The sequence below is a fragment of the Dipodomys ordii genome, unplaced genomic scaffold (genome assembly GCF_000151885.1).
Source record: "Dipodomys ordii isolate 6190 unplaced genomic scaffold, Dord_2.0 Scaffold34, whole genome shotgun sequence".
Taxonomy (NCBI): Eukaryota; Metazoa; Chordata; class Mammalia; order Rodentia; family Heteromyidae; genus Dipodomys; species Dipodomys ordii.
Window position 1 is genome coordinate 2854724 of NW_012267250.1, and position 26403 is coordinate 2881126.

Below are 26403 nucleotides of genomic sequence, written 5' to 3' on the forward strand. Positions count from 1 at the left end.
CCCCCCCCCGCACTGACGTTGTAAAGCTCATTTTGGACATGACAACTTGTACTTCTCATTGTTGCAACAGGTCCACCTGTATCCTTAAACAACTGTTAAACCTTTTTCTTAAATCATCTTACCCATCTCAGTAAATTGCAAATTCATATACTCTTCAGTTGCTTAGGCCCCACATCTTGAAATTATCCTTGAATTAATTTTTCTACCTCTTTCAGTACTTCAGCAAATCCTGTACATTCTATATTCTTCTCATGATTTCTTATCATCCCCCCTCTAAGCCACTACTTCCCTACTACTACCCCTCCTAGTTGATCTGCTTGATTCCTCCTTCTTCCTGAATAGCCCTTTTCAATATATCAGCCAGATTAGTTATTCTAACATAGTTTACCTAAGTTAAATCATATTAGTTTTCTACTCAGTTTCCTGAGCCTCACCAAGTTTTCCATCTCTGGCATAGCCTTACATTCTCACAACCTCCTACAGGTTTCTACATGGTCTGTTCCTCAATAAGGTCCTTGGTGTGACTTCTTCCTATTTTCTACCTTGCTCACCCCTGCACCAGCCATCTTATTAATTGTCAAAGTATTGGCTGTAAGGGAAATCCACATGCACTTCCTAAACTCACTAAGTTTGCTCAGGGCCTTTTCACTCTACCTGAAATGCAGGTATTTTCATTACTTGCCATGTCCACTCTTTTTTTTTCTTTATATTTAAAATAAGTTAGTTTTTTATTGTGAAAATACTGTACAGAGGGGTTACAATTACATGAACAAGCATTGTTGCCTCCCTCCCTCCCTCCCACCTCCATAACTACACTCCCTCCCTGGACCGCCCCCCCCCATAAATTGTAAAGTTCGTTTTCAACATAGTGTCTTGTACATCTCATTGTTGCAATGGGTCAACCTGCATCCCTATTCAAACATTTTGTTTTTCCCTTCCTTCCCCAAATTATACCAACATCAAATATAGTGAAAACAGGGGTTATACCTTGTGGGAGGAACATCCAAAGCAACCAAAAAATCACTTGGTACCTTATAAATACATTAGAAACAATAGCAAGAAAGAAAAAAAGGTTTTGTCCTATCTTAGGGTTCATTTCGCTTAACTTCATCTTATCTGGTCATATGTATATAGCTTTTGACCTTTTCTACTTGTTCCAGACATATACTAGTTATTGCAAGTAAGGGAAACCATGGGCCTATGTTTCTTTGGGCCTGGCTTACTTCACTTAATATAATTTTTTCCATGTCTTTACGTTTCCTAACAAATGGGGCAATGTCATTCTTTCTGATGGAGGTATAGAATTCCACTATATATATACCACATTTTCTTGATCCATTCATCTACTGAGGGGCATCTGGGTTGGTTCCATATTTTAGCTATGGTAAATAATGTTGCAATAAACATAGTTATGCTGGTAGCTTTAGTATGGTTTTGTCTGTGATCATTTGGGTAAATGCCCAGTAGTGGGATTCCTGGGTTATCGGGGAACTCTTTGTGGAGTCTTTTGAAGAACCTCCATACTGCTTTCCAAAGTGGTTGAACAAGTTTACACCCCCACCAGCAATGCAGTAGGGTTCCCTTTTGACCACATCCCCTCCAACATCTGTTGTTATTAGATTTCTTGATTATAGCCATTCTAACTGGGGTGATGTAGAATCTCAATGTTGTTTTGATTTGCATTTCTTTTATGGCTAGGGAGGTTGAGCATTTCTTCATGTGTCTATTGGCCCTTCTTATTTCCTCTTCAGAGAAGTTTCTCTTTCAGTCTTTAGCCCACTTATTTATTGGGCAGTTGTTTCTTTGAGGATTTGTTGTTGAAGTGAAGGACCTCTATGAAAACTTTAAAAATCTGAAAAAGGAAATCAAAGTAGAACATAGAAAGTGGAAAAATCTCCCGTGCTCCCCTCAGTTGGAAGGATTAACATCGTGAAAATGGCAATACTTCCTAAGGCTATGTACAAATTCAATGCAATACCTATCAATATTCCAACATCAACATTCATGGAAATAGAAGAGGCAATCCAAAAATTCATATGGAACAATAAAAGACCCCGAATAGCAAAAATGAGCCTTAACAGAAAGAACAGTGCTGGAGGAATATCAATACCAAATTTCAAATTCTACTACAAAGCCATAGTAATCAAAACAGCTTGGTACTGGCACGAGAACAGACCTCAGGACCAGTGGAATAGAACTTTAAACCCAGAAATGAACCCATAGACTTATAGCCACCTAATCTTCGATAAGGGAGCTAAAAACATAGAATGGAAGACAGCCTCTTCAGTAAATGGCAAAATTGGTTAATCACCTGTAGAAAACTAAAGCTAGATCCTTATCTATCACCCTGCACCAGAATCAACTCCAAATGGATCAAAGACCTTGGAGTCAAAGCAGACAACTTGAAAACATTACAGGATGAAATAGGAGAAACCCTACGTCTCCTTGTCACAGGCCGAAATTTTCTTAATAGAGACCCAGAAACACAACAAATCAAAGAACGGTTGGACAAATGGGATTGCATGAAATTGCAGAGCTTCTGCATGGCAAAGGACATAGCTAGCAAGATCAATAGAAAGCCCACAGATTGGGAGAAGATCTTCACTAGCCATATAACGGACAAGGGTCTCATATCTAAAATATACCTGGAACTCAAAAAATTAAATCCCGCAACAACAAATATTTTTTAATGTAAATATATTTTTTATTGTAAATATACTGTACAGAGGGGTTACAGTTACATGAGTAAGGTAATGAGTCCATTTCCTATAGAGCATTGTTACCCCCTCCTTTATTTTTCCCTTACCATCCCTTTCTTCCCCACCTCCCCAACTCCTCCCCCCCTGCAAAGTTATAAATTTCATTTTCAACATAGTGTCTTGTATATCTCATTGTTACAATGTGTCATCCTGTATCCTTATTTCAGCATTTTGTTATTTCCTTCCCCACCCCACCCCCAAATTAGCAAAATGTATATATAAGATACAGGACACTGGAATCAAGTACAGTGACAGCAGGGGCTTTTCTTATTTTAAAAAATTGTCTTTGAATAGTTGTTCAAAGGTGTTTCCACTCAGTATGTCAATATGTGTGTGTGATGCACAATGATCAATGCCACCCTTTCTGTCATTCTTTTTCCAACATCTTTCCCAATGCTATCCTTCCCTTCAGCTTTCCTAATTCCATTTAAATATATGTACATTGAATATTATGACTTTATTCACCAGTGTTCCCCTGTCCATTCTGTCATCCTAGCTAAGTCTTTAATTTTTTGTTTAGATCTCCAATATGGGTAGCTCTTCTGCCTGTACTACCTAAAATAGTCTTACTACCTACATTAGCACCGCCACCCCCATCACCACCACAATGACCACCAGCACTCCCTTATGCCTCCCCTGCCTTTTTACTATCCATGTGCTCGTTGCTATCTTACTTTTACATTTATTTGTTGACTTTCCTCCACCTAATATGTAAGCTCTGTATTCTTGAAGCATCAGCACTTACACAACAGCACTTTTCATGTAGCTTAAACCCAGCTGGTACACTTTCTCCTTGTCCCTCAGCTCTTACTAACATAGAATGCAGTTGATAGATTTTGTGGAGTCAGTAAATAGAAAATGAAGATGATCTGTGGTTAGTGATACCACCCACTGATTCTGTTTCTTTCCTTTGGCCAAATTGGCTGCTGTCAGTTTAAGATATTTTTGGAAGTTAGGACAATAATTATTAAATCTTCTATAATTTATTGCCAGGGCATTGGTTTGACTTTTACTGCAAGTCTTTTTGAATACGCCCATATATTCTAACTAGTAAAACATTCATGGAATTCTTCTTACTTGACTCAGAACCATGTCTGGACTAAGACTTCGAGAGGCAGTTCAGGCAGTAAGTAAAATATGAAATAAATATCTACACACATATTTGGTGAAGAGGAAAAATTCCTGCTCCTATGATTGTGCATTTTTAAATTTTTTCCTAAGATGAGTAGAGCTTCTTTCCTAAAAATTAGACATTAATTTCCAGATGACTTCTAGCTATTTGTTTCAAGGATTTCCCAAGATGACTAGAAGATTCTGTCTTTGTTGATATGGTCATTAAAATATCATTTCTATTAATTTGCTCATCTGTAATATTTCATAAAGGACACATATACCTCTATATTCCTTTGTGGTTATGATCATTGAGAAGGATTTCATTAAGAGAAATATTCTAGCAATTCACATAATCAATTATACTTTAAATATAACAGAAATAATAACTTTAAGATGAGTAATATTTTACTAGGCTTTACTTTTCCCTCCTAAGAATTTTTATCTTATGGGATGAAGGACATGACATGACTGCTGTGATTTCAGGCCTGTGTAATGTGCAACACATTATATTGCCACTTACAGGTCAAGTAAAAAATTTTCACCTTTAAATGAATTTTACCATGATTAACACTACTGTGTCAAATGAGATTTTCTAGGCTTCTCAATCATATTTCTGAGAGTTGACGTTGTTTTAGGTGGTAGTGTCAGAGAAAGATAACCCAAAGGTGGTTGGAGTTTTAGGTTTATCAGTTCCAGTTCAGGCCAAATTCTAGTTTCATTGACTTCCATCATCCCTAAAAACAATGATTTTTGTTAGGGGTGAAAATAACTTTTTTTTAATGATACTGGTGTCTTAAAACTCCTCAGAAATTGGGAAAACTCTCAAGGTCAGCTGCTATTTATTGAATGCATTATTCATTCAAATCCCTTTAAAATATAATCTTAAATAATTTTTCTGGTACTTCCTGAAGTAGGGTATGGTTATACCTATGATATAGATCAAGAAAGTGTTTAGAGAATTTAGGATATACTGAAGTCTGGTATTGTCTCTCTGTTTCTAAGTAGTCTAGAAAGCGGTCAAAATAGTTTTTAACAACAGTAGTTTAACACTGAAAATATTCTAACGTTCCACAAGTACTACATTCTAATATAATTGCTGGTATATCATGTTCACCCATTCAGCAGCATATGTTGTTGGCAAGTTATGACAGCAGTGGAATCTCTGCTGTTGCCTGCCCTCTATTTGCTTTACTGAGGGCCTATACTTTTAGAAAACCTTGTTTGTGTTACTCAGCTTTCTACTACTATGACCAAGAAAAAACACGAGACTATCCACTGAGAAAGGAGAGAGGCTGTGCTGACTCACATGCTTGGGAGATGCATTGCTTTTAGATCTTGGTGAAGGTTCCAGATGGCACCGGAAGGAGTATGTGGTAGAGCAAAGCTGTTCAGCTAACTGACAGGAATTGAGGAGAGAAAGAGAAAGGGGTTTAAGTCTCAGCCTCTTCTTTTAGGGAAGGCTGCCACTGTCCTTAATATTTCCTACTACGGGAGTAGGGACTTAGTTTTTGTTACCTCCAAATAGCACTTTGATGTAGACCAAAACTTGTAGATCCAAGACACTCCAGATACAAATTTTATAACATTGTTGAATAAATGTTCCTGAGATAAAATGTGGTTGTAATAACACTCTTCTGTGTTATTTAGCATTTCCTTCAATTATGAATTCCAATAATATGCAATAATAATATTTGCAATAATTCTGACTTTGTCCCCAATAGGAATCATAATATTTTAACATGACATATAGCTATTATAGATACTGAAATGTCTTTTATTCTATTTTTTAATTAAAAAATCACATTATACCAGTATCTACTCATATTTACTATTAGATCATGTTGCATGGTAGCATAGTGAAGAAGCACAGCATTCCCATCTCACAATTTTGTTACAGTCTGATAAGAATATTTTAACCTTTGTCAACCTTACATTTCATTTTTTAAAATTTTATGCACTTAGGACAATTATTTTGAGAAGGCTCTATAAGTCCCAAAACATTACAAAAATATATCCATACCGGGAAGAGCTCATTCATGCGTGTGCTCCTGGAAGGATTGCTATGAACTCATTAATTAATTAGGTCAACATATACATGCTATAACTCTGCTATTCACTTCCAAGGGCTAACAAGAATAAGATACAAAATCTGTTCCTGCTCTCAAGATCCGTAGAAGCTACTGGTGTAGTAGAGAGAGAGGAAAGCAGATAAACATAACTTCTATAGAAAGCAAGGCCTGGGTGATAATGAAAGAAAAAGTGGGGTAGGGAGTGGGGAGGGTGGGAGATGGGACGGGATGGGAAGGGGAAACAAAGGAGGAGACAACAATGCTTGATAAGAAATGCACTCATTACCTTGCCCATGTAATTGTAACCCCTCTGTACAGTATTTTCACCATTAAAAATGTAAAAAAAATTAAAAAATTAAAAAAAAAGAAAAAGTGTAAGAAAGTTCCAGATTATACTGAGTATTTGAGGATGAGGACTGGTAGACATGAAGGAAGGAAGATGTGACACCTGTATGAGTTCTTTAAGACCAAGTGAGGACTAGTTGAATAAAACCTAGGAAGGTGTTCTCTATACAGAGGAGCACATGCAAAGGCCTAGAGAGGCAGACTTAGCCCACTGATAGGCTAGAGTTAGTGCAGTACCATGTAGTAAATGTGAGGGCGACATGAGGGCTGGAGTGGAAGGCAGGGGTTCATTGAAAGGAAGAGTGTTAAGTGCAGTACAGCAGAGCTTTGGCTCAGAAAGGAAGGTACTAAAGAACTGTAGTAGGATCCAAAGCAGGAGAATGCTTTGATCCCCTTTGTGATTTGGGAAGGTCTCTAGAATGGCAGTGTGCAAATGACCTGGAAAGACATGTATGGAGACAGAACTGATTAAAAAGTTTTAGTGAAGATCTAGGCAAGAACTGAGCACTTGAAGAAAGATAAATATAGCAGAGACAGAAGAAAATGATATACTTCAGTGTTTTTTTTTTCTGTGCTAGTTCTGGGGCTTGAACTTGGGGTGAGGGAACCTTGAGCTTGTTTTTGCTCAAGGTTAGTGCTCTACCACTTTGAGCCACTGCACTATTCTCAGCTTTGGTAGCTAACTAGAGATAAGAGTCTCACAGACTTTCCTGCCCAGGCTTGTTTTCAATGGTGATTCTCAGATCTCAGCCTCCTAAGTAGTAGGATTGCAGGTGTGACCCACTGATGTGTGGCCATGCTTAGGAATTTTTTGCAAGTGGAATGACATGATGTGTCCACCTAACTGGATTTAGGATTGGACAAAAGGAGGGGATCAAAAAGAGAATGGAAGGATGGCATCCACTGGAAGGCAGAAGTCTGCAGGTGTATCTGATGCTAAGTACCCTTTTAGATTGGATGTCTTTGAAGTTCTGATGGGAAAATTCAGAAGGCTAGGAATGCAGTTGAAGAATTAACTTGGCTATATTTCACACCTCTTTGTTGGATTAAGTCTTCTTACATAGGTTACCAATAGCACCCAATTTATTCAAGAGTTACTGAAAAAACTCCTTTCCACCTTTATTTTTCCATGTGCTCTAGGGGAAAGCATTTATATTGCAGGTATTTGTAATAGTCACATGCTCAAGAGCTTTCAAATTAATGGAACAGCAATGTAAATGGCATAAGCAAAGGGAACATGCTGGCTTTCATTCCTAGCTGATGGGAGCCATTTGGTTTGGCTGGTAAATGGAAATTTTCAGTCTCTTTTCACAAATAGCACTGAAGATCATGCAAGGGTGCTTAAACCCTGTGTCTGGACTGAAATACACAGTACCAACTACACTTCACCTTGCTTTCCCTGCAGGCCCAGCGGTATGAGGAGCATCTACAATTTATGGGCCTTGTATTTTGTCTGCGTATCTCTAGCTTTTTAAAGCTCTGGCTGAGGCTATTGCTACGGTAATCAAATTGTGTGTGTCTTGTGCGTGTGTGTGTGTTTGCCTCACTATGTGGAGGTAGAGAGGGAAGCAAGAGAAAAACCTTAGCTTTATGTGCTCAATTGCTTTAACAAGTTGTGTATTCAAGAATTATAGGGACCCCTGCAAATGTGTTATCAATAAAAGATATGTGAAACTATATTCAAATTCAGTCATCACACATTAGTGGTGGAAATCATTTTTATATGTTCATATGTATTACATTAATCTTACTCTTAATCTTATTATTGGTAATAGGATTTGAATTGGTGCCTCCTGTTTGTTTTGTTTTTTTTAAATTTTCTTACCCATGGCTGACAGCCTACCATTTGTACTATTTCTCCAACCTGGCTTTTTGCTGGCTAATTGGAGATGAAGCACAGATGACTTTCATTTCCAATTTTGTTCAAACTGTGATCCTCAGATCTCAGCCTCCTGAGTAGCTAAGATTACAGGCATGAGCCACTGCTACTCAGCTTCTTTTTTATTTCTTTATTCTCACAATCATTCTGTAAAGTAATATTAATGTAAGTCAGAGTTGGACTTTCCAATCCTATCCAGAAATAAAGAACATGTAACTATAACCCCTTTGTACAGTATTTTTTCAATAAAAATGTATTAAAAATTGAGATTCACAGCCGGGCACTGGTGGCTCACACCTGTAATCCTAGCTACTCAGGAGGCTGAGATCTGAGGATAGTGGTTCAAAGCCAGCCCTGGCAGGAAAAGTTTGTGAGACTCTTATTTCCAATAAGCCACTCAAAAACTGGAAATGGCACTGTGACTCAAGCAGTAGCGGGCTCGCCTTGAGCTGAAGAGCTCAGGGACAGCGCTCAGGCCAAGTAGTTTTACACACGTCATGAGAAATGTTTGTGGCTTTCTTTTTATGTGTTGTCTTTAACTGCATCAGGATTACACAATGAATCAGGACATGTTTCCTCTGACATTTTCTTTTCTTTCTTTCTCCTTTTTCTCTTTCATTCATTTTTTTTTGGCCAGTCCTGGGTTTGAACTCTGGGTCTGGGTACTATCCCTGAGCTCTTTTGCTCAAGGCTAGCATTTGACCACTTGAGCCACAGATCCACTTCTGGCTTTTTCTGTGATTAATTGCAGATCAGAGTCTCATGAACTTTTCTGGATCCTCAGATCTCAGCCTCCTAAATGCCTAGGATTATAGGCATGTTCCTCTTACATTTTCAGAAAAATCCTGAAGAGAATGTACAATATGTCTTCTTCCGCTACTTGTTCAACTTTGTCTGCAAAACCACATGGACCTACGCGTTTCTTCTCAGCAGATTTTTTTTTTTGGCCAGTCCTGGGGCCTGAACTCTGGGCCTGAGCACTGTCCCTCAGCTCTTCAGCTCAAGGCAAGCACTCTACCACTTGAGCCACAGTGCCACTTGTGGCTTTTCCTGCTTATGTGGTGCTGAGGAATTGAACCCAGGGCCTCATGCATGCAAGGCAAGCGCTCTACCACTCAGCCCCTCAGCAGATTTTTTTAAATTAATAATTTAAGTTCTTGTTATAGGCTTACTCATATTTTCCATTTTTTTGAGGCCATTGTTTTTTCTTGAAATTTAATTTGTCTCTCTAGAAATCTATTTCTAGAAATTTTTCCATTTTAGTGTTTAATTTGTTGATGTAATATAAAATTTGTTGTTGTACATAATATTCCTTTATAGTCCTTTTAATTGCCACAGATAATGATACTTATTCTTGCTTCCTGATTTTGCTAGTGTATGTTTTTAAAGAACTTTGCTTCTAACAATTGTCTAACCTGTGACTAAGTAGCCTTTCCCCCCCTTTTCTTTTGAAATAGTTTCTGTGTACCCTAGACTGGCCATGAACTCACAATTCTCCTGCTTCAACTGTATGAATTTGGAATTGCAGTTGTAAGATACCACAGTACCTTTCTGCTCCCAAATGTTACATTTTTGAGATCCTGTCTCAATAAAACAAGACAAAACAAAACAACATCAACAAAAAGAATCTTAGCTCTGGACCCTCATCTACATTTTAATCTACCAAAAGAAAATTCCTTGGCTCCAAATTTCTGTGTTCATTGTAATTGCTTGATTAAATGGAGTGGAATCTACACAAGGCCCCTGGGTCCTGGGATATGCACTGATAATATTTCCATTTGGAGAATAGCCCTTAATCTTTTTTATTATTACTCATTATTTTATTTCAAGGGAGAAGTTGCTGTAGTTGTATTTGTAGGTGCAAACCCGAAGAATTCAGCAGAGAGGGTAAGCATTAGTAGTCTTTCACAAATTGTAACCAGTTTTCTTAGCCTTTAAGGTGTTTGAATATGTCTTTAGAAATAAAGAACATAAGTCCACCTGTATCCCTATTTATAGTCTTCATTTCTAAAGACATATTCAAACACCTTAAAGGCTAAGAAAACTGATACAGGTGGACCCATTGCAACAATGAGATGTACAAGTCCTTATGTCGAAAAACGAACTTTACAGCTTTGGCGAGGAGCGGGGGATGGGAAGAGATGGGAAGGGGAAACAAAGGAGGAGGCAACAATGCTCGATAAGAAATGTCCTCATTATCTTGCCCATGTAATTGTAACCCCTCTGTATGGTATTTTCACAAAAAAAAAAGAGAGAGAAAAAAAGAAATGAAGAACATAAGGATAAACTGTGCCCTAGCTTGTTTTCCATCTTGCTGTGAATGTGGAATTGAGTCTGTATGAAAATAAACATAACTTGCTTTGTTTAGGATCATTTCTATCACAATTCATATAGGCCCTGGATTGGCCACACACACCCAGATGGATGCCTCTGGGCGTGGCTTCTGGCCCCTGTGCTTTATTTTGTATTTGTCTTTTCCCCATTTTTTACTATTAGCACCTGCAGGGTGTTTAATCTTATTAACTGATCTTATTAATACACCAGCAGGGTGTATTTATTTTATTTCTGATGTAAAAACAGTATAGAAATGCATAAATAGAATGTGAATTGAACCTATTTCCCCGCATTATACTTTTGAAAGGAGATTATATTACTAGTTTGTTACATAGCATTTATATCCATGTAATTATTCTAAAAACCAAATGAAATAATTTTTAGAGCTCTGTAATTCTTTAGAATGGCTTTTATATACAATGCAAGCAATAACTGGACACATTGTAATGGTCAAACTTTACATAAACTTAGAACGGTGGCAAACCATGTAATCCTAGGACCCTGGAGACTAAGGCATGAGAGCTGTGAACTAAAGGTATTTCTGCACTACATAGTAAGATCCTGTCTTAAAAAAAAGAAAGAAGCCCAAGAAGCAAAAATTGAACAGCCCAAACCAGAATCAGAAATAAAATATGAATATTTATAGAGGAAGAAGAGTGTATACATCAGGTAAATTGTAGGTCATATATATATATATATATATATATATATATATATATATATATATATATATATATATATATATAGCTGAACTGAGGCTGGGCTGTATTCACTCTATTGATGAACATTCTTTCCATGGTCCATAGTCACTTATAACTCCAAATTCTTTCCTTCCTCTAAATGAGCCTTCCCAATCCTGCTTATTAAAGTGCCATTATTACCATGATAACAATTGCAAAGTGATGACATCAAATATGAGATTAGATAGGCATTTCTAAGAAGTTTGTTGGATTTGGTACAAAACCCTTTATTTCTAGCAACCATTGTATTTTTTTAACCATTACTAGTTATTGAATGTTTGGGTAATAGGTTATTTTTTTGACAGTGGTGGGGCTTGAGCCAGGGCCTGGGCACTGTCCCTGAGCTTTTTTGCTGAAGGCTAGTGCTCTACCAGTTTGAGTGACTGCTCCACATTTGGTTTTCTGATAGTTTATTAGAGATGAGTACAAAGTATACATACTAGATTCATGTGAATCTTGTTTAATCCTTACTACTACTACTACAACCCACTAAGTTACTTTATAGTATTCACTTTAATAAGTAGGAACTATTTTATAAATGAGTAAACAGTCCTATAAAGATTGTCTAATAACCAATTATGCATCCAGAAAGTGATTATGCTAAGAAAGTGGGAGGATAATCATACGTTTTGTTCTTCATATTTGGTAACCTCTGCTTGATTTCCAACTTGTACTCTGTACCTATTCACCAGGACCCATCATACCTTTAAGGCTTTACCAATCCCATTGTGCCCTAAATGTTCAGAAACAGGTCTCTTTACAAGTAATCATGGTTATGAAAACTGTCTTATCAGATATAGCTTCTAATCAGCTATAACCAGTTGAATAATTAGAGAATAAGTTAAAATAATTGCATGGCTCAGCTGTAAACAAAGGATTATCTTAACACCATAAATCGTAGACATGAAGACCAGTGACAGTTGAGTTAGTTATAAGACCTATCTTTATAGTCTACTTTGTGAATGATTTAGGGGGAAATGGGAGATGTATGGCCTTTGTATTTATTATCTTGTCATATTATTCAAATCTGTGCTTTATTTGAAGCTAAATTCTTAGACGGGAACAAATTGCTCTATTATAGCTATCTTCTGATGGGAAACATAATCTACTTATGATATGTTTCTAGGAATCCATTATGACCAAGAATAGAGACTGTCTTTAGCTCCCCAGGACAGGGAAGATTTATGTATTCTTTTAATTCTTTCACTCAGGGAGAGAGAGTAACTATAATTTCTTTTTGTGGAGATAGAAAGATGGGGAAACTCCCATTTCCCCTCCTAAATCATGAGGTGACTAGAGATGGTCTTGGAAAATTAATAAGCCTTCCCTATAAAGGCTTTTGAAATCTCAAGTTTGATTCCCAGTTCCTCTTCAGCTCTAAATATCACAATTTAGTATTGGCTCCATAATCATGATCTTTGAAAATGTCATGGTTTTTAATAGAAGTTGATATTCTGAAGATATCACATTTACTGTCAAGGTTAAACACCTAAGCATTTACAATAAATCTGAATGTGTGTTTATGAAAGGTACTGTTAAATAGTGTGTGGTTAACAAGGAGCATTAGTATAGACACAGCAGTTGTGTCTATGCAGTGAGTGATCAGCTACATGACTTGTATTTTACACCCATGAGACTTTTCTCACTGTGGAGAAATATGAAGATACTACTTCAGCCTGGTATATAATGTATAATGATGCCTCCTGGGAGACATGGTGAGCATGTCTATTGAATATTTTGTCTTTCCAGTTTTGAAAACTTGCTTTAGCAATGTATGAAAGACAAAGGAGAAGACTGACTCAAGAATCATCTTAATGGTATTCTATTCTCAATGTGTTTATTCCTTAATTGATTTAGTAGACTTCTAAGTTTTTTTTATGGTGAAAATACTGTACAGAGGGGTTACAATTACAGGAGCAAGGTAATGAGTACATTTCTTATCAAGCATTCTTAACCTCCTCCTTTGTTTCCCCTTACCATCCCTCCCCTTTCATCACACCCCCCCAAAGTTGTAAAGTTCTTTTTTTGGGGGGGTCTTCAATAAATGCTTTCATTTTTCCATTCATTTTTGTGGGGCTTTTTTTTTTATTGTGAGAACACCGTCCAGAGGAGTTACAATTACATGGGCAAGATAACGAGTTCCCCTTCCCATACCTTCCCATATTCCCTCCACGTCCCCACACCCGATCCTCCCCACACACACCGAAGTTGTAAAGTTCGTTTTTCGACGTAATGACTTGTACATCTCATTGTTGCAATGGGTCCACCTGTATCCCTAGTTAAACAATTTGTTTTTGCCCTTCCCCTCCACAAATTATACCAACATCGCTGTGGCTCAAGCGGTAGAGCGCTGGCTTTAAGCTAAAGAGCTCAGGGATAGTGCCCAGACCCAAAGTTCAAGCCCCATAACCGACAAAAACAAAACAAAACAAATACACTAAATGCTATTTTTTCCTACAAAACAGTGCTCTATGTGCCTCCATGAGGTTAGGTGCTAATGAGTTGAAGACATTTGCTGTTCCCCCCCCCCTTATAGCTACAGTTATTTTCCTGGAAATCTGACTAGCCTTCTTGCAAATTGGTTGAAAGGGGTATTGGTTGAAGTTGCTGAGCTGTCTCTGTGGAGCTCATCATTTCTACTGGGAAAATAATGAGTCTGTTCCCAACATGTAGAACATGTTTGTACATGGCCAAAGTGTCTTCTTTTGAGATAGATATTGGAACACAATAGAAACAAGCCAAAAGGTAATAACCTCATGGATTTTACTCAGAAATGTATCTCAGTGCCGTTGTTCCTGCACTTTTCAGCTGAATGAATATTTTGAAGATTTTGACAATGTGTCTGTTATAAGTAAGTATTTATATTCTCAAGTCTGTACATTTCACACCACTTCAAGAAAGTGATATGGAAGTGGGTAGCGTTTTTTTTAAAGCAATTTGGATCTATCTCAGTTGTTTCAAGCCAAGTAATTATATACATGTTGGTTTGGTTTAGATCATTAACTGCAAATAGGGATTTGACTATGTTGTGTCTAGAATAGCGCCTTACTCATTGTAGACTCTCCTTGAGTCTTCCATTGGTTAGTATATACAGATGTAAGCATAATTTCCCCCCTTTGGTCTTTAAAGCTTCAGATTACAGGTGTTAGATTACAGGTGTTTTATTTTTAAAACAAGAAAACATATTTATTGTAACTAGTGATACTGATAATAAAAAGAACACTTTATTTTCAAAAGTTAAAATTCATTGCGATATATTTAGATATCTGCCTGCTCATTAACAATGGTCTCATCAAATATTTATGGAGAGCACTAAGCTAATCACGGAGGAGCAGAGAATGTTGAGCATTTGCTCTGGGATTTACAAGCTCAAGGGATTTACTTTTGACATAACTGAAATATCAGCTAGTGGATCCAGCGTGGCTCACTTTGTTGCAAAGATCATGTGGGCTCCCTGCTCTGGTCTTCAGGGAGCAGATCACTGCCCAGCTTGATCTAATGCCACATGTTTCCTTTATTTCAAACACTTTCCCACAGCTTATTATTATGCCCTGTACTTGCAAGCCTGCTTTATGTTCTTTGGCCATGTTTTCTTCTGTTGTGGACACCGTGTGTGTGTGTGTGTGTGTGTGTGTGTGTGTGTGTGTGTTTTCTTTTTTTGCCAGTTATGCTCTTCCTCCACATCACTGTGATCACTGTGGACTGTGTAGCTTTGGAGTGAATGATATCTTCTCAGGGAAGTGTCTGTCATGTTTTCTCCATTGCATTTATCCCTTTTATTCAAAAAATGTGTTTTTTTTTGTTTTACTATTCCTTCATTCTTATACTCAAGAGAATATGCTTTATGAAACTTTAAATCAATTTGACCATCTTTCTCTTGCTCACAATTGCGTCATATTCAGTTGTTGTTAATATTCTTCCCCTTTTGTGTTTATGTATGTGCTGGTGCTGAGGCTTCGACTCAGAGCCTCACATTCTGTCTTGGCTTTTCTTGCTCAATGCTATACATCTACCACATAAGTCATAGCTCCACAGTCAGCTTTTTGGTGGTAATTGAAGATAAGCATCTCATGGACTTTTCTGCCCAGGCCAGCTTCCAATTGTAGTTCGTAGATCTCTGACTGCTGAGTAACTAGAATTATAGACATGAACCACAGCACTTGCCTAGTCATTTTAGAATAGATTTGGCACATGTGTATACTAAATATGCATTTTTAATGAATGAAGATGGGAAGAGAAGTGCTGATTGGTGCAGAGTTTGGTCAGTGTATAAAGGATTCTATAGCCATTCAGAACAGGAGTCATTCTGTATAGATATGGATTTTTTTTACTATCTTTAAATTATTGTAGAAAGGAAGAACTAATTTTGTTCTGTATATCAGGTAAGGTTTCATGGGGTAAATAGAGTTAGGTAGTTCAAAAAGTAGAATAAAGACATTTCTACAAATGACTGTTCTTAGTAGTTCTAATAGGCAGTAGGTATTTATGTCTTTTGTTTGTTTGCTATATACTGTCAGTGTCTAGAATAGGGCCTTGCTCATTGTAGACTCTCTTTGAATCCTCATTCAATTAATAATCACTAATTCTAAATTGTTAAATTATATTTTGCTTATTTGTTTGTTTTCTACCAACAGGTTTTACTGGCACAAGGATTATTGGGTCAGAGTCATGCAGCAATAGAATGGCATATTCCAGACACTGCTCAATCTGGAGTCTATAGAATAAGATACTTTGGACACAGCTGAAAGCTGGAATTCTGAAGCCTGCAGTCCTACTTGCATTTGAAGGCACTTCTCCTCCTTGTGAAGTCATAATTACTTAGTAAAAAGTTGACAGATATTTGAAGAACAGTTTTATTCTGTACATCCTAGAACTATTCCACATGAATGTGAATTCCATTTTGACTTCTATAATTGCCTCTGTTTGGGGACAAATAGTTTACTGCTAATGGGGCAAGTGTGTGTGTGTGCGTGCGTGTGAGTGCATACTGTGCAAATTTTGAAAGAGAGAGAGAGAGAGAGAGAGAGAGAGAGAGGTTTCCCATTACTTTCTCCAGCAGCCATGCATCATGTTCTGCAGCCTAAAGCATGATTTCGTTTGAGTCCCTGCAGTCCTTTACGGGACAAGTCCCTTCATGCTGAAGTGTTAGTGAGAATGTTTAAAGGTGTCTGAGCAATGTTAGTGTTTGAACTATTTATTTATACTATTATTGAATGTTAGCCTTGGAGATGATTGAGGAACTTTTCTTGATTAATCTTGGATTGTACAGATAGGAAACAATAAAGTTACATGGAATTAACATTACAATAATGTTTTAGAACATTTCCTCCTGATGCATTTTAACAATAGTGTATATTTCTTATCACAAAATATGAGCCCAATTAGAGAAACACAAGAATTAGCATGCCAATATTTTTGCACATTCAAATGAGCATAGCCCTTCAACGCAGTCACTCTGGAGTTAGTATTACAGTGGTCACAGTTGTTCTAATCATTTCTGGACTTGCCTTCAGAGCCCAATTTTGAAGAAATCAGTCTTGTACATACTTTGATTATGATTTGTATTTCCCTAAGCTTCCTTCTCCCACTGGATTGTGTCTCATATTTCTAAGATGTACTCTAATTTTTTTTACTGTTTTTGCCAATCAAATTTACCCCCAAAATTTCCATTAGTGTAGTTTTTAAGTCTACATGATTGATTATTGGTTGGGAAAGCAGTCCTAAATTCATGCATCATTTTTTTTTCAATCCGCAGCTTATCAGTCATGCACAGATCCATCCAGTGATAGTTTATTTATTAAGACTTGTGTGGCAATCATTGTGCTTGTTTCTGGTCTTTACTGAGTAACAGTTGACTATTTTGTCTATTCAACTTGATACATTCATTCTAGAGAGATACTACATGTTACTGACGTTCACGTCACATATTGTATATCTTGTATATGGAGGAAAGAGGCTCCAGACATTTGGGTAAATATTATTTCAAAGGATATTTGGAAGGCATTGTGAAATATGCTTCCTAATGTCCTGAGCATGAGATATGACAAGTCAACATCAACTGCTTGAAGATAAATTGCATTTGAAATTACTGAGTTAACCATGAGCTCCAATTGAAAAATAAATCCCAAACCCCAGTCCATACTTTTACATGTGTATGAAAGCTTATGGCATTTTAGAAGTGAAAAAAAACAATGTCTATTTCAAAAATAAAATGTAAGGTTTGAAAATAATGATTTGAATAATTGTACTATGAATGTTCATTTATGTAATAACTTACTTATCTAAACATGAGTGATTGAATTTGAATGACTCTAGGATACTTTTGGGTGAATCAGTCTTCTAGTTTGGCACAGGGTGTTCCTAAGGAATTGAATTGCTGAGAAACTAGATAATCAGGATTTCTAAGGTTTGTGTCATTTTTCCTAGTGACAAAACTGTAATTAGTACATATGTTCAGGGGTCTAAAGAAACAGGTAATTTTTTGAGAGCATTTGGCCCCAAGCAAATTACATGTTAAGTTATAATTTCAAAAGTATTCCTCATTATTCACAAGAATTTATGAATTAGTTACGTGGCCTCCATTCCTCCCACTGAAACTTCCTTCAGAATGAGTGCTTCTGGCAACATTATGAAAGCGGTCATTTCATCACTAATAATCCTTATGCCCTCTGTCCTCCAGAAACCAGCACTCTCAACCTCAGACAACCCACAGAAAGCTATTATCTCATGAGTTATCATTTCTTCCAGCCTATGCAGCTCCAGGTGTTTTTTTGCACTGTGTATAAAGTAAAACAAGTCCCTGTGTTATAAATGCTGTGATTATCACCTGAGCACAAAAGGACAGTACCCTAGTAAGTAACTGATTTGATCTGTTAGCCTAAAAATATGGATCCAGTCTTTGTCTGTGACTACTGTTGGGAATGGCTCATTGGAGTACACCATGTGGAGAAACCTGAAAATGGAGAATGTGGAAAGTGGTGGGTTGGGTTTATGGGAGAAGTATTTTGGAGGCAGTTTTGTTTCTCATGTCAGTATCTGTGTTTTATTTGTTGTACCTACCTACTCTTGATTTCAATGATATTGTGACTTCTTAAATATGAACAAACAAGAAACTCTGAATGATTCCCCTTCAGTGACTATATTTTTTTCATGAGTGTTCTGTAAACTCGTTAACATTTAATAGAAGATTTAAAAATAAATTAAGAAATAAACTTGGGAAAATATTTTCTGATGAGAGGTAAGGTACACAAAGAACACTTCCAAAAGAAGATGGGGTGTAAAAGTTGTAGATTACATATAAATTAGGTTGAAAAGTCAGACTATACCTCAGTAAATGACCAATCACTCCAACAAAATAGAACTGCTTCCTAAGTTTTTTTCAGCCTCTGTAGATCTGCTGACAAAGTGCATTGGGCTGGCATTTTGGTGAACTACTTGAAATTTCCTATGTGAGTAGCTAATTCTAAAATTTTTTTGTGTGATACTTCTGAACAAAGAGGGAATTTACTTGTGAATATACTTCTCCCATGTAAATAAGCTCAGTATCCTTTGCTGATATCAGCTCAGGTTTTTTATATTTATCCAAATAGGTTAATCAGTACTTGGATCAGATATCTAAAGGACCATAAAGGCTGCACCTGAAATCCCTAGACCTCTAGGAGTTCAAAGCAGCAGGATGTACAGTCAATCCACCAATATCTGTAGCCTTTCTGTAGACCAAAAATGAGGAAATGGAGAGGGAAATTAAGATAACAGTTCCATTTGCAAGTGCCTAAATATCTAGGAATAAATCAAACAAAGGAGGTAAAGGACATCTACAATGGAAACTATAAAACTCTGAAGAATGAAATTAAAGGAGACAACAGAGGTGGGAAAGATTTCCCACGCTCATGGATTGGCAGAATTAATATAGTGAAATGGCCAGTATTCCAAAGGAGATCCACCAATTCAATGCAATACCCATCAAAATCCCACTGCCATTCTTTGCAGGGGTAGAGAAATCAATCCAATTTTCACATGGATGTACAAAAGGCTCTGAATAGCCAAAACAATCCTGAACAGAAAAGCAATGTTGGAGTTATCACAAGACTTCAAACTTAACTATAAATTCTAGTGACAAAACAGTCTTATGCTGGCATTAAAAAACAGACCTGAAGACTGATGGACAGACTAGAAAATCCAGGATTGAACTCACATACCTATATCTATTTGGTTATTGACAAAGGAGCCAAAAACACATATTGGAAAAAACAGGACAGTTTCTTCAACAAATGAGTCCAAAATTTCAGCCTGTGTCTCATAAGTACTTATACATAGAAACATTCTAAGTTGCATACATAAACTTCAAGGTATCTTAGCTTGCATAATGCCAAATTGACAGAGATCAAGACTCTGTCCATGTTGTTTCTAGATAATGAGCAATTTAGAAGTTGGGGGTATTGGCTTTACACTAGTAGATGCTGCTTGGACCCAGGACTCTGGAAACCTTTACAACCATATTCTCTAATTGTAATTTTCCTGTTTGTTGTAATGTATTCACCTCTTCCTCCAGACTTGGGTAAACCAAATAGACACAAAAGTTGAATATCCTGGCAACAGCAAATGTGGAGTGAGTGAAGTCAAATAGGGGCACATCACATCTCCAAAATTACCAATGGACTGGGGTACAAGAGAGAGCCTAAGTGCAACTTCAAGACATTAGTGTGTGTGTGATTTTATAAAGTTAATTTTAACAAGATGAGGAGGACATATGAGGAGGATAGGGTAGATATGAAATGTCTTCCTAAAACTGTAAAGATGCTGTGTTGACTCATTGCCTGCCTTACCTAGCCTCTCCTCCCTTCCCCTTCCCTCCCCTGTCTTCCCCTCTCCTTCCCTCCCCTGTCCTCCCTTTTCCTCGCCTCTCCTCCCTTCTCCTCCTCCCTACCCTTCCCTCTCTACCCCTTCTCTCCTGTCTTTCCTGTGGTGAATGAATGGGTTAGGAGGAGCTGATAAATGAGAGACAGTAAAAATTTTTGGGTACATTCCAGTTCAGAGGGCCTGTTAATTATGTTTGTTGTTTACTTTCCTAGATAATATGAACATTCTATGGAAACTTAACTCTTCTATCATTGCTTACCTATTAGTGCCTTCCATCACTGGCAGAGATTTTTAAGCTAATTTACATTATTGGAATTCTCCCAGTCTTTCCTTTTGTTCTAACAAAAGGGGCTTGTTTATAGACTAGGTTGGCCTTTCAACTATTGATGCTCTGTCTCATCTCCTGAAATGCTGGTACAACTATGCCTGGCTAGGTCTTCTAATTTTTGAGGGCATTTTATTTTCTGTTGCTCAAGCAAGTTGCACCTCACCAATCACTTTTTAGCACAAAGTTTAGTGGAGTCATACATTCATAGGAAGTATTATGCCAGTCATATTCCTTTCACCCTTGCCCTCCTATTGTTTCCTACTCCCCTTAAGACCCTCAGTTTACATTCATATCATCTTTTTAAGGTCTAGATTCCACATATAAAAGAAAGCATGAGGAGCTGGGAAGGTGGCTCAGTGTTAGAGCACTTGCCTTGCATGCCTGAGGTCCTGGGTTCGATTCCTCAGCACCACATAAGCAAAAAGAAAAAAGCCGGAAGTGGCGCTGTGGCTCAAGTGCTAGAGTGCTAGCCTTGAGCTGAAGAGCTAAGGGACAGCGCCCAGGCCCAGAGTTAAGGCCCCACGACCGGACTCCCCCGCCAAAAATAAAAAATAAAAAAAAGAAAGCATGAAATACCTGTTAAATAGCTTATTTTGTTTAATATGGTGATTTCCAGTTCTATCCATTTTCCTGCAAACTATATAAGTTCACTCTTCCTGGCTGAACAATACTCTGCTGTGTATATATTTATCTCATTTTCTCTGCCCATTCACCATTTGATAGACAGGTAGGCAGAATCCATAGTTTAGCTAATTGTGAATGGTGTAGTCATAAACACAAATGTGCAAGTTATTTCTTGTGTGTGTTGACTTACATTTATTAGGGTATTTACCCAGGAATGATATAGTAGGAGTGTAAGGTAGTTCTGCTTTTATATTTTGAAGAACCTCCATACTGATTTCCATAGTGAGTACACTACTTTAGATTCCTATCTGTAAGATATAAAAGTTGTTCATTCCATCCTCTATATCCTTGCCAATATTTGTCATTTTCTTGACAATAGCCATTCTGACTGGGATGAGATGTAATTTCAACCTATGTTGATTTACATTTCCTGTATGGCTAAGGACATCAAACATTTCTTCATGTACTTAGTGGCCCTTTGCACTCCTTTGGAGAACTGTCTGTGTATTTATGTTTTCCCATTTTTCTAATTGAATTGTTATTTCAGTGTTTACTTTTTTTGATCTCATATTTGGTATTAAATCTTTATCTGATGGATAGCTTTTTTGTTTCTCTCATTATATGAGTTGTCTCTTGGCTTGGTTATGTTTTTCCTTTGCTGTCTCACTGTTGGTGCTTTTCTATACATAGGAGTTATACAGCTCCTTAGTATGCCAGTAGATAAAGGTTAGTCCTCTGCCAAGACCTTGATGTTCCTTTAAGGTAAGAGCTCTGCTATTGAAACATAAGAATACTCATTTCAAAGTATGGTCACCTGTGATGGTGGGCTAGATGGAACAAAATTAGGATCCTGCAAAAATCTCAGTGCTCAGATGGATGACCAATTTGTGTAGAAAACCTTAACAGAAACCACAAGACTGTTCCAGGAAACAGTGGGACTTGGGGTTTAAACCCTAAGGATCATAGCTGACCTTGGAGACCTGTGAACCTATCCATAGGCTTGTATCAGGGTTTTTCAAACGTGACTGCTAACTAAATGTGCGTAAAAAGGAACAAAAATGTCCTTATGGATCTCATATTCCACCATAGGATCTTTTCCTTAAAATATTGTAAAGTACTTAGACATGCAATTAGGTACAAATTTGCTTTACTTATTAATCTACTACATGTACAAAATTTAAAATACCAAATAAACTGTAAAACCAAAATCCAGAACGCATCAAATAATAGCATGTGTGATACTGTATTGCTGAAATGAAATTGCCTCTTAGAAGTTGATTTTGAACTATTGTTCTTGTGAGCTTGTTTACTTGAGTCTTCCTGTCTCTGCTACAATGACTTGTGATGATTCATTCCTAGTCCTTGCTTACTTTTCTCTGCCTGTTCTATTGGAATGTTTATATTTGAGTCATCTGTGGGATTGGTTAGTAATGCCTGGCACAGTTAATCTATCACATATAATCCCACCTCAACTTTTTTTCTCAGTAACTTATTACAGAGTAACATACTTTTCTAAACTTTGAGAAATAGCATAGGGTAGTGGTTACAAAGATGAACCTGGAAATTACATGGCTTCGGATTGAATCTCATCTATTATCACTGAGATAGAATTATTTTATCAATAAGAAGAGAAAAAGTGTGACGAACTCAAGGAAGTAGAGGTAATTCCTGCCTGTCCATCCTGGCCATGCTCATGTCTTCTGTGCTTATGTCTCTAATTGAAGCTAATACTTCATCTCATTGTTGTAATTAAAGAAATATATATATATATATATATACAATCTACATATATATATATATATATAATCTACATTTATCAGAATGCTTGGCATATAGAATAGACTTGGTAATAGCCTGTAGCATGGTTATATAGTATTTTTTATTGAGTACTATGGTTTGAAGTTGATCTCCTGCATGCTAGTTGGATTCTCTACTACTCCAGCCCTTTGTTCTTTAGCAATTTGTCAGTAAAATTTCATTTTTTTTCCCCAGGGCCAGGCTAAAATCATGATCCTCCTACCTATATTCTCCTTGTGGCTGAGATACCAGGTATGCATGCGTATATGTGGCTAGTGGACTGAGATGGGGGTTTTCCAACCTTTCACCCCGCTGGGATGATCTTGAACCACAACCCTCTCACTCTCCTGAATAGCTGTGATTACAGGTTTGAGCCACCACAGTTGGCCTTTTTGAGTCAGGCTGTCACTATGTAGCTCATGCTTGCCTTGAATTTATGATCCTTTTGTCTCAGCTTCTTGAGTGCTAATATTTTAGGTATGTACAACCATACCTGGCTACTTATATACATATTTAAAGATTTTACTATTAAAAAATGGAAGAAAATTTTAAAATTGATTTTAAAAAATCTTATATTCATTCCAGATGCTGAGGGTAGACAACACTGTCTTCTTTGATAAATAGGTGAAGCTCATTTTTACTACTAATGAGAAAACACATGATACTAAAAGCACCTGTCAGAACACCATACTGGGGAAGAGTTAATGGGACATGCAGTACAACATGGCGTGTACTCAAGATATTGATGACGTTTAGCCAGGACTAGAGAACTGTCACATGTTTAAGGGAACACAGAGGGACTTCTTTGAGGCGCATAAGTGTGTGATCAGGGAAATAAGCAGTTTTGTACAAATAGTGACCGTGCTAAGGGGTGGGTAATTGGAGAGCATGTGAGAAATAGTGATCTTTGTTGTGCACATTGGCCAAAGTCATATTGACCAAGGGCACAGAACATATTCATGTGCCATGGCTTCCCCAGCGTATGCACCAGCACCTTATCTCTGTGTTCTTGCCCTTAGCTGTGCACTGGACACACCTGAGCAACTTAAAACAAATGTACTGCTGCTTGGATGTACCCCCAAACAGGAGGTCCCAGGGTTAATACTTAGTAATATCTTCCAGGTATTTCTAATGGAAGCAAGGGTTGATATGTGAAGATGTGATGACTATTTACAAGAAGATGAAAGAAAGAACGATGGACAGAGGAAAGAAGACAGGAGGTAGCTGGCACCAACCCACCTTATATATTTTGTTACATATTTTTAGTAATGGGACAGAGTTTTATTATTGTGTTACATAATTTTTTTGAAAATTAGAAGGTAGTATTGACTCTTCCTAAAAGCTGACATCCCTAATAAACTTGTGGCCAGTCCTAGAAGACCATCATTCAAGGCAACATACACTAGCTGAGCTCTGTGCCAAGGGTGAACGTGGACAGGAAGCCAGAAGAATTTGACTCTTGTGAAAGAGCTTATTCATTATAGTGTAGCTTTCTTTTTTCATTGTGAAAACATCACAGAATAATCTAAATGTCCTTTAACAGGTCAAGTGGATGGGTAAATGGTGATGTTCTACACAAGGGCACACTGTAGATGCCAATGTGTAAATAGGAGCTACTTTTCTCAGTATCAACCCCCTAAAAGGTAAGCAGCAAAGCATATATACTGCATGTTTGTCAAGTATCATTGAGATAACGTGTGAAAACGTGGAATAATAGCTCTTGTTATATACCATGGATTATGATAAATTTATTCTGGAGCTCTATACACTGAATTTGAGATGGTGATAATTTCTGGGTTGTATAACTTCCACAAAAGTATAAGGTTTTGTTTAATTCACGGATACATTTCTACTACTTGAACAGAGGCTGGCGCTTAGCAGTGCTTGCTAAGTCTTTGTTGAATGAAACAATGAATGATTGGGGTAAAGGCACCTGAAGTGGATTATCAAATGGGTAAATCAAAGCAATTTAGGGTGAGTCCATGTTTACTCAATGGAATTTTTCCTACATTAAATCTGTAGTGCCATCTACTGACTCAAACAGGAAGTAATACAAAGACAGTAAATTGTGCTAGATAATGGTAGGAAATCCTGCTTTTTATAACACCACATATTTTAATTTCACAATTTAGCTGCACTTATACATTGGTATGTTTTAAAAATATTTTAAAGACAAATTTTTATATTATTATTTTGAGACACCATTTCACTGTATACCATAGGCTGGTCTGGAACTCACTGTGTTGCATAGAATGATCTGGAACTCTTGATTGTCCTGTCTCAGCTTCCAGAGTGCTGGGATTATAGGCATATACAACCATGCTCAGCTCAAGTTAATAGGTAATATTTTAACCAAACACTTTTGATATGTTTTCACAATGATTTTTAATTCAATATTGATTAATTCACAGATGTTGTCAATAATACATGTTGAATGATTCATTTCCTTTTTTAAAACAACATTTTAAATGAAAGTCAATAACTCAAAACACTTCTGGTGGCATCTTTGTAAAGACCAAAACATCTTACTTAAATGTCAGCTTTGGGGGAGATGGGGCAAAATAATTTCTAAATGAGGGAAGATAGGATGCGAGCAATGTTTGTTAGGGCCCTTTCTGATTTTGTTCCAAATGGCATTCCCAACATTGTATTATTGTCAGGAAAAATTATATTATCACCGAACTTTGGTAATTTTTTTATACTCAATTCATAATGTACATCAGGGCAATGCAAGGTTTGAGAAAACCAAAGGCAATAATTCCACTTTGCCTTATTCAATGCTTCTTCAATGTAATTGAACTTGGCCAATTTATTTAAACATAGTTCTGCATTGATCTCACCTATGCCAGACACTGTGCCAGATCCCGTTATAGTCTTGTGATTTTGTCTTAACAGAGGGGAATAGGAGTGGAGAGAGCTACTTGCACAGAACATACACTCAGAAAGTGGCATTGCTAAGCCTTAAACACAGGCCTGCCTGATTCCAGAGCTCATGTGGTCCCCATTGGATGACAAAGCACATCCACAAGGCCTTGTAATTTTCATATACTTGAAGACAAGACTTGCTTGACAATTAGGGACACAAGATTCTCACTTGCAATTGTTTTTTCCCTGGATAGAGCTATATTAAAGACTCTTATTGGAGAAATAAGCCATGTATTCCCTTTGGGTTTTGGAAATTGTGTTTTGCTTTTGAGAAGTGATGTTGTGGGTCATTCCTCAGAAACATCCCACCTACCAACTCTTAATGCTATTCTTTTTTGAATATTTGAAGAGAAAGGACTTCTAGGGAGAGATTTTTCCTCCATTCCCCCCTCCCTCTCGCTCCTTCTCACCCTTCCCTCTCCCTCCCTTTCTCATCCATTCCCTTTCCTTTCCTTTCCTCCTCCTTCGGTTTCTCTTTTTTTTTAATTTAATTTAATTTTATTTGTGAACATACTGTACAGAGGGGTTACAATTACATGGGCAGGATAATGCGTACATTTTTTACCAAGCATTGCATCCTCCTCCTTTATTTACCCTTCACATCCCTTCCCAGCCTCCCCCCTCCCCCCCA

The 26403-nt window shown here is 37.2% G+C and overlaps 1 protein-coding gene across 1 annotated transcript in view; it reads left to right on the plus strand.

Annotated features, from left to right (window-relative positions):
* Window positions 1-26403, plus strand: part of LOC105986231 (neutral ceramidase-like) — a 74275-nt gene that overhangs the window by 33207 nt on the left and 14665 nt on the right. The window contains exons 7-8 of the mRNA XM_013017048.1: window positions 3846-3885; window positions 9996-10052. Of these exons, the coding sequence (XP_012872502.1) occupies window positions 3846-3885; window positions 9996-10052 (97 nt within the window). The remainder of the gene's footprint in view (window positions 1-3845; window positions 3886-9995; window positions 10053-26403) is intronic.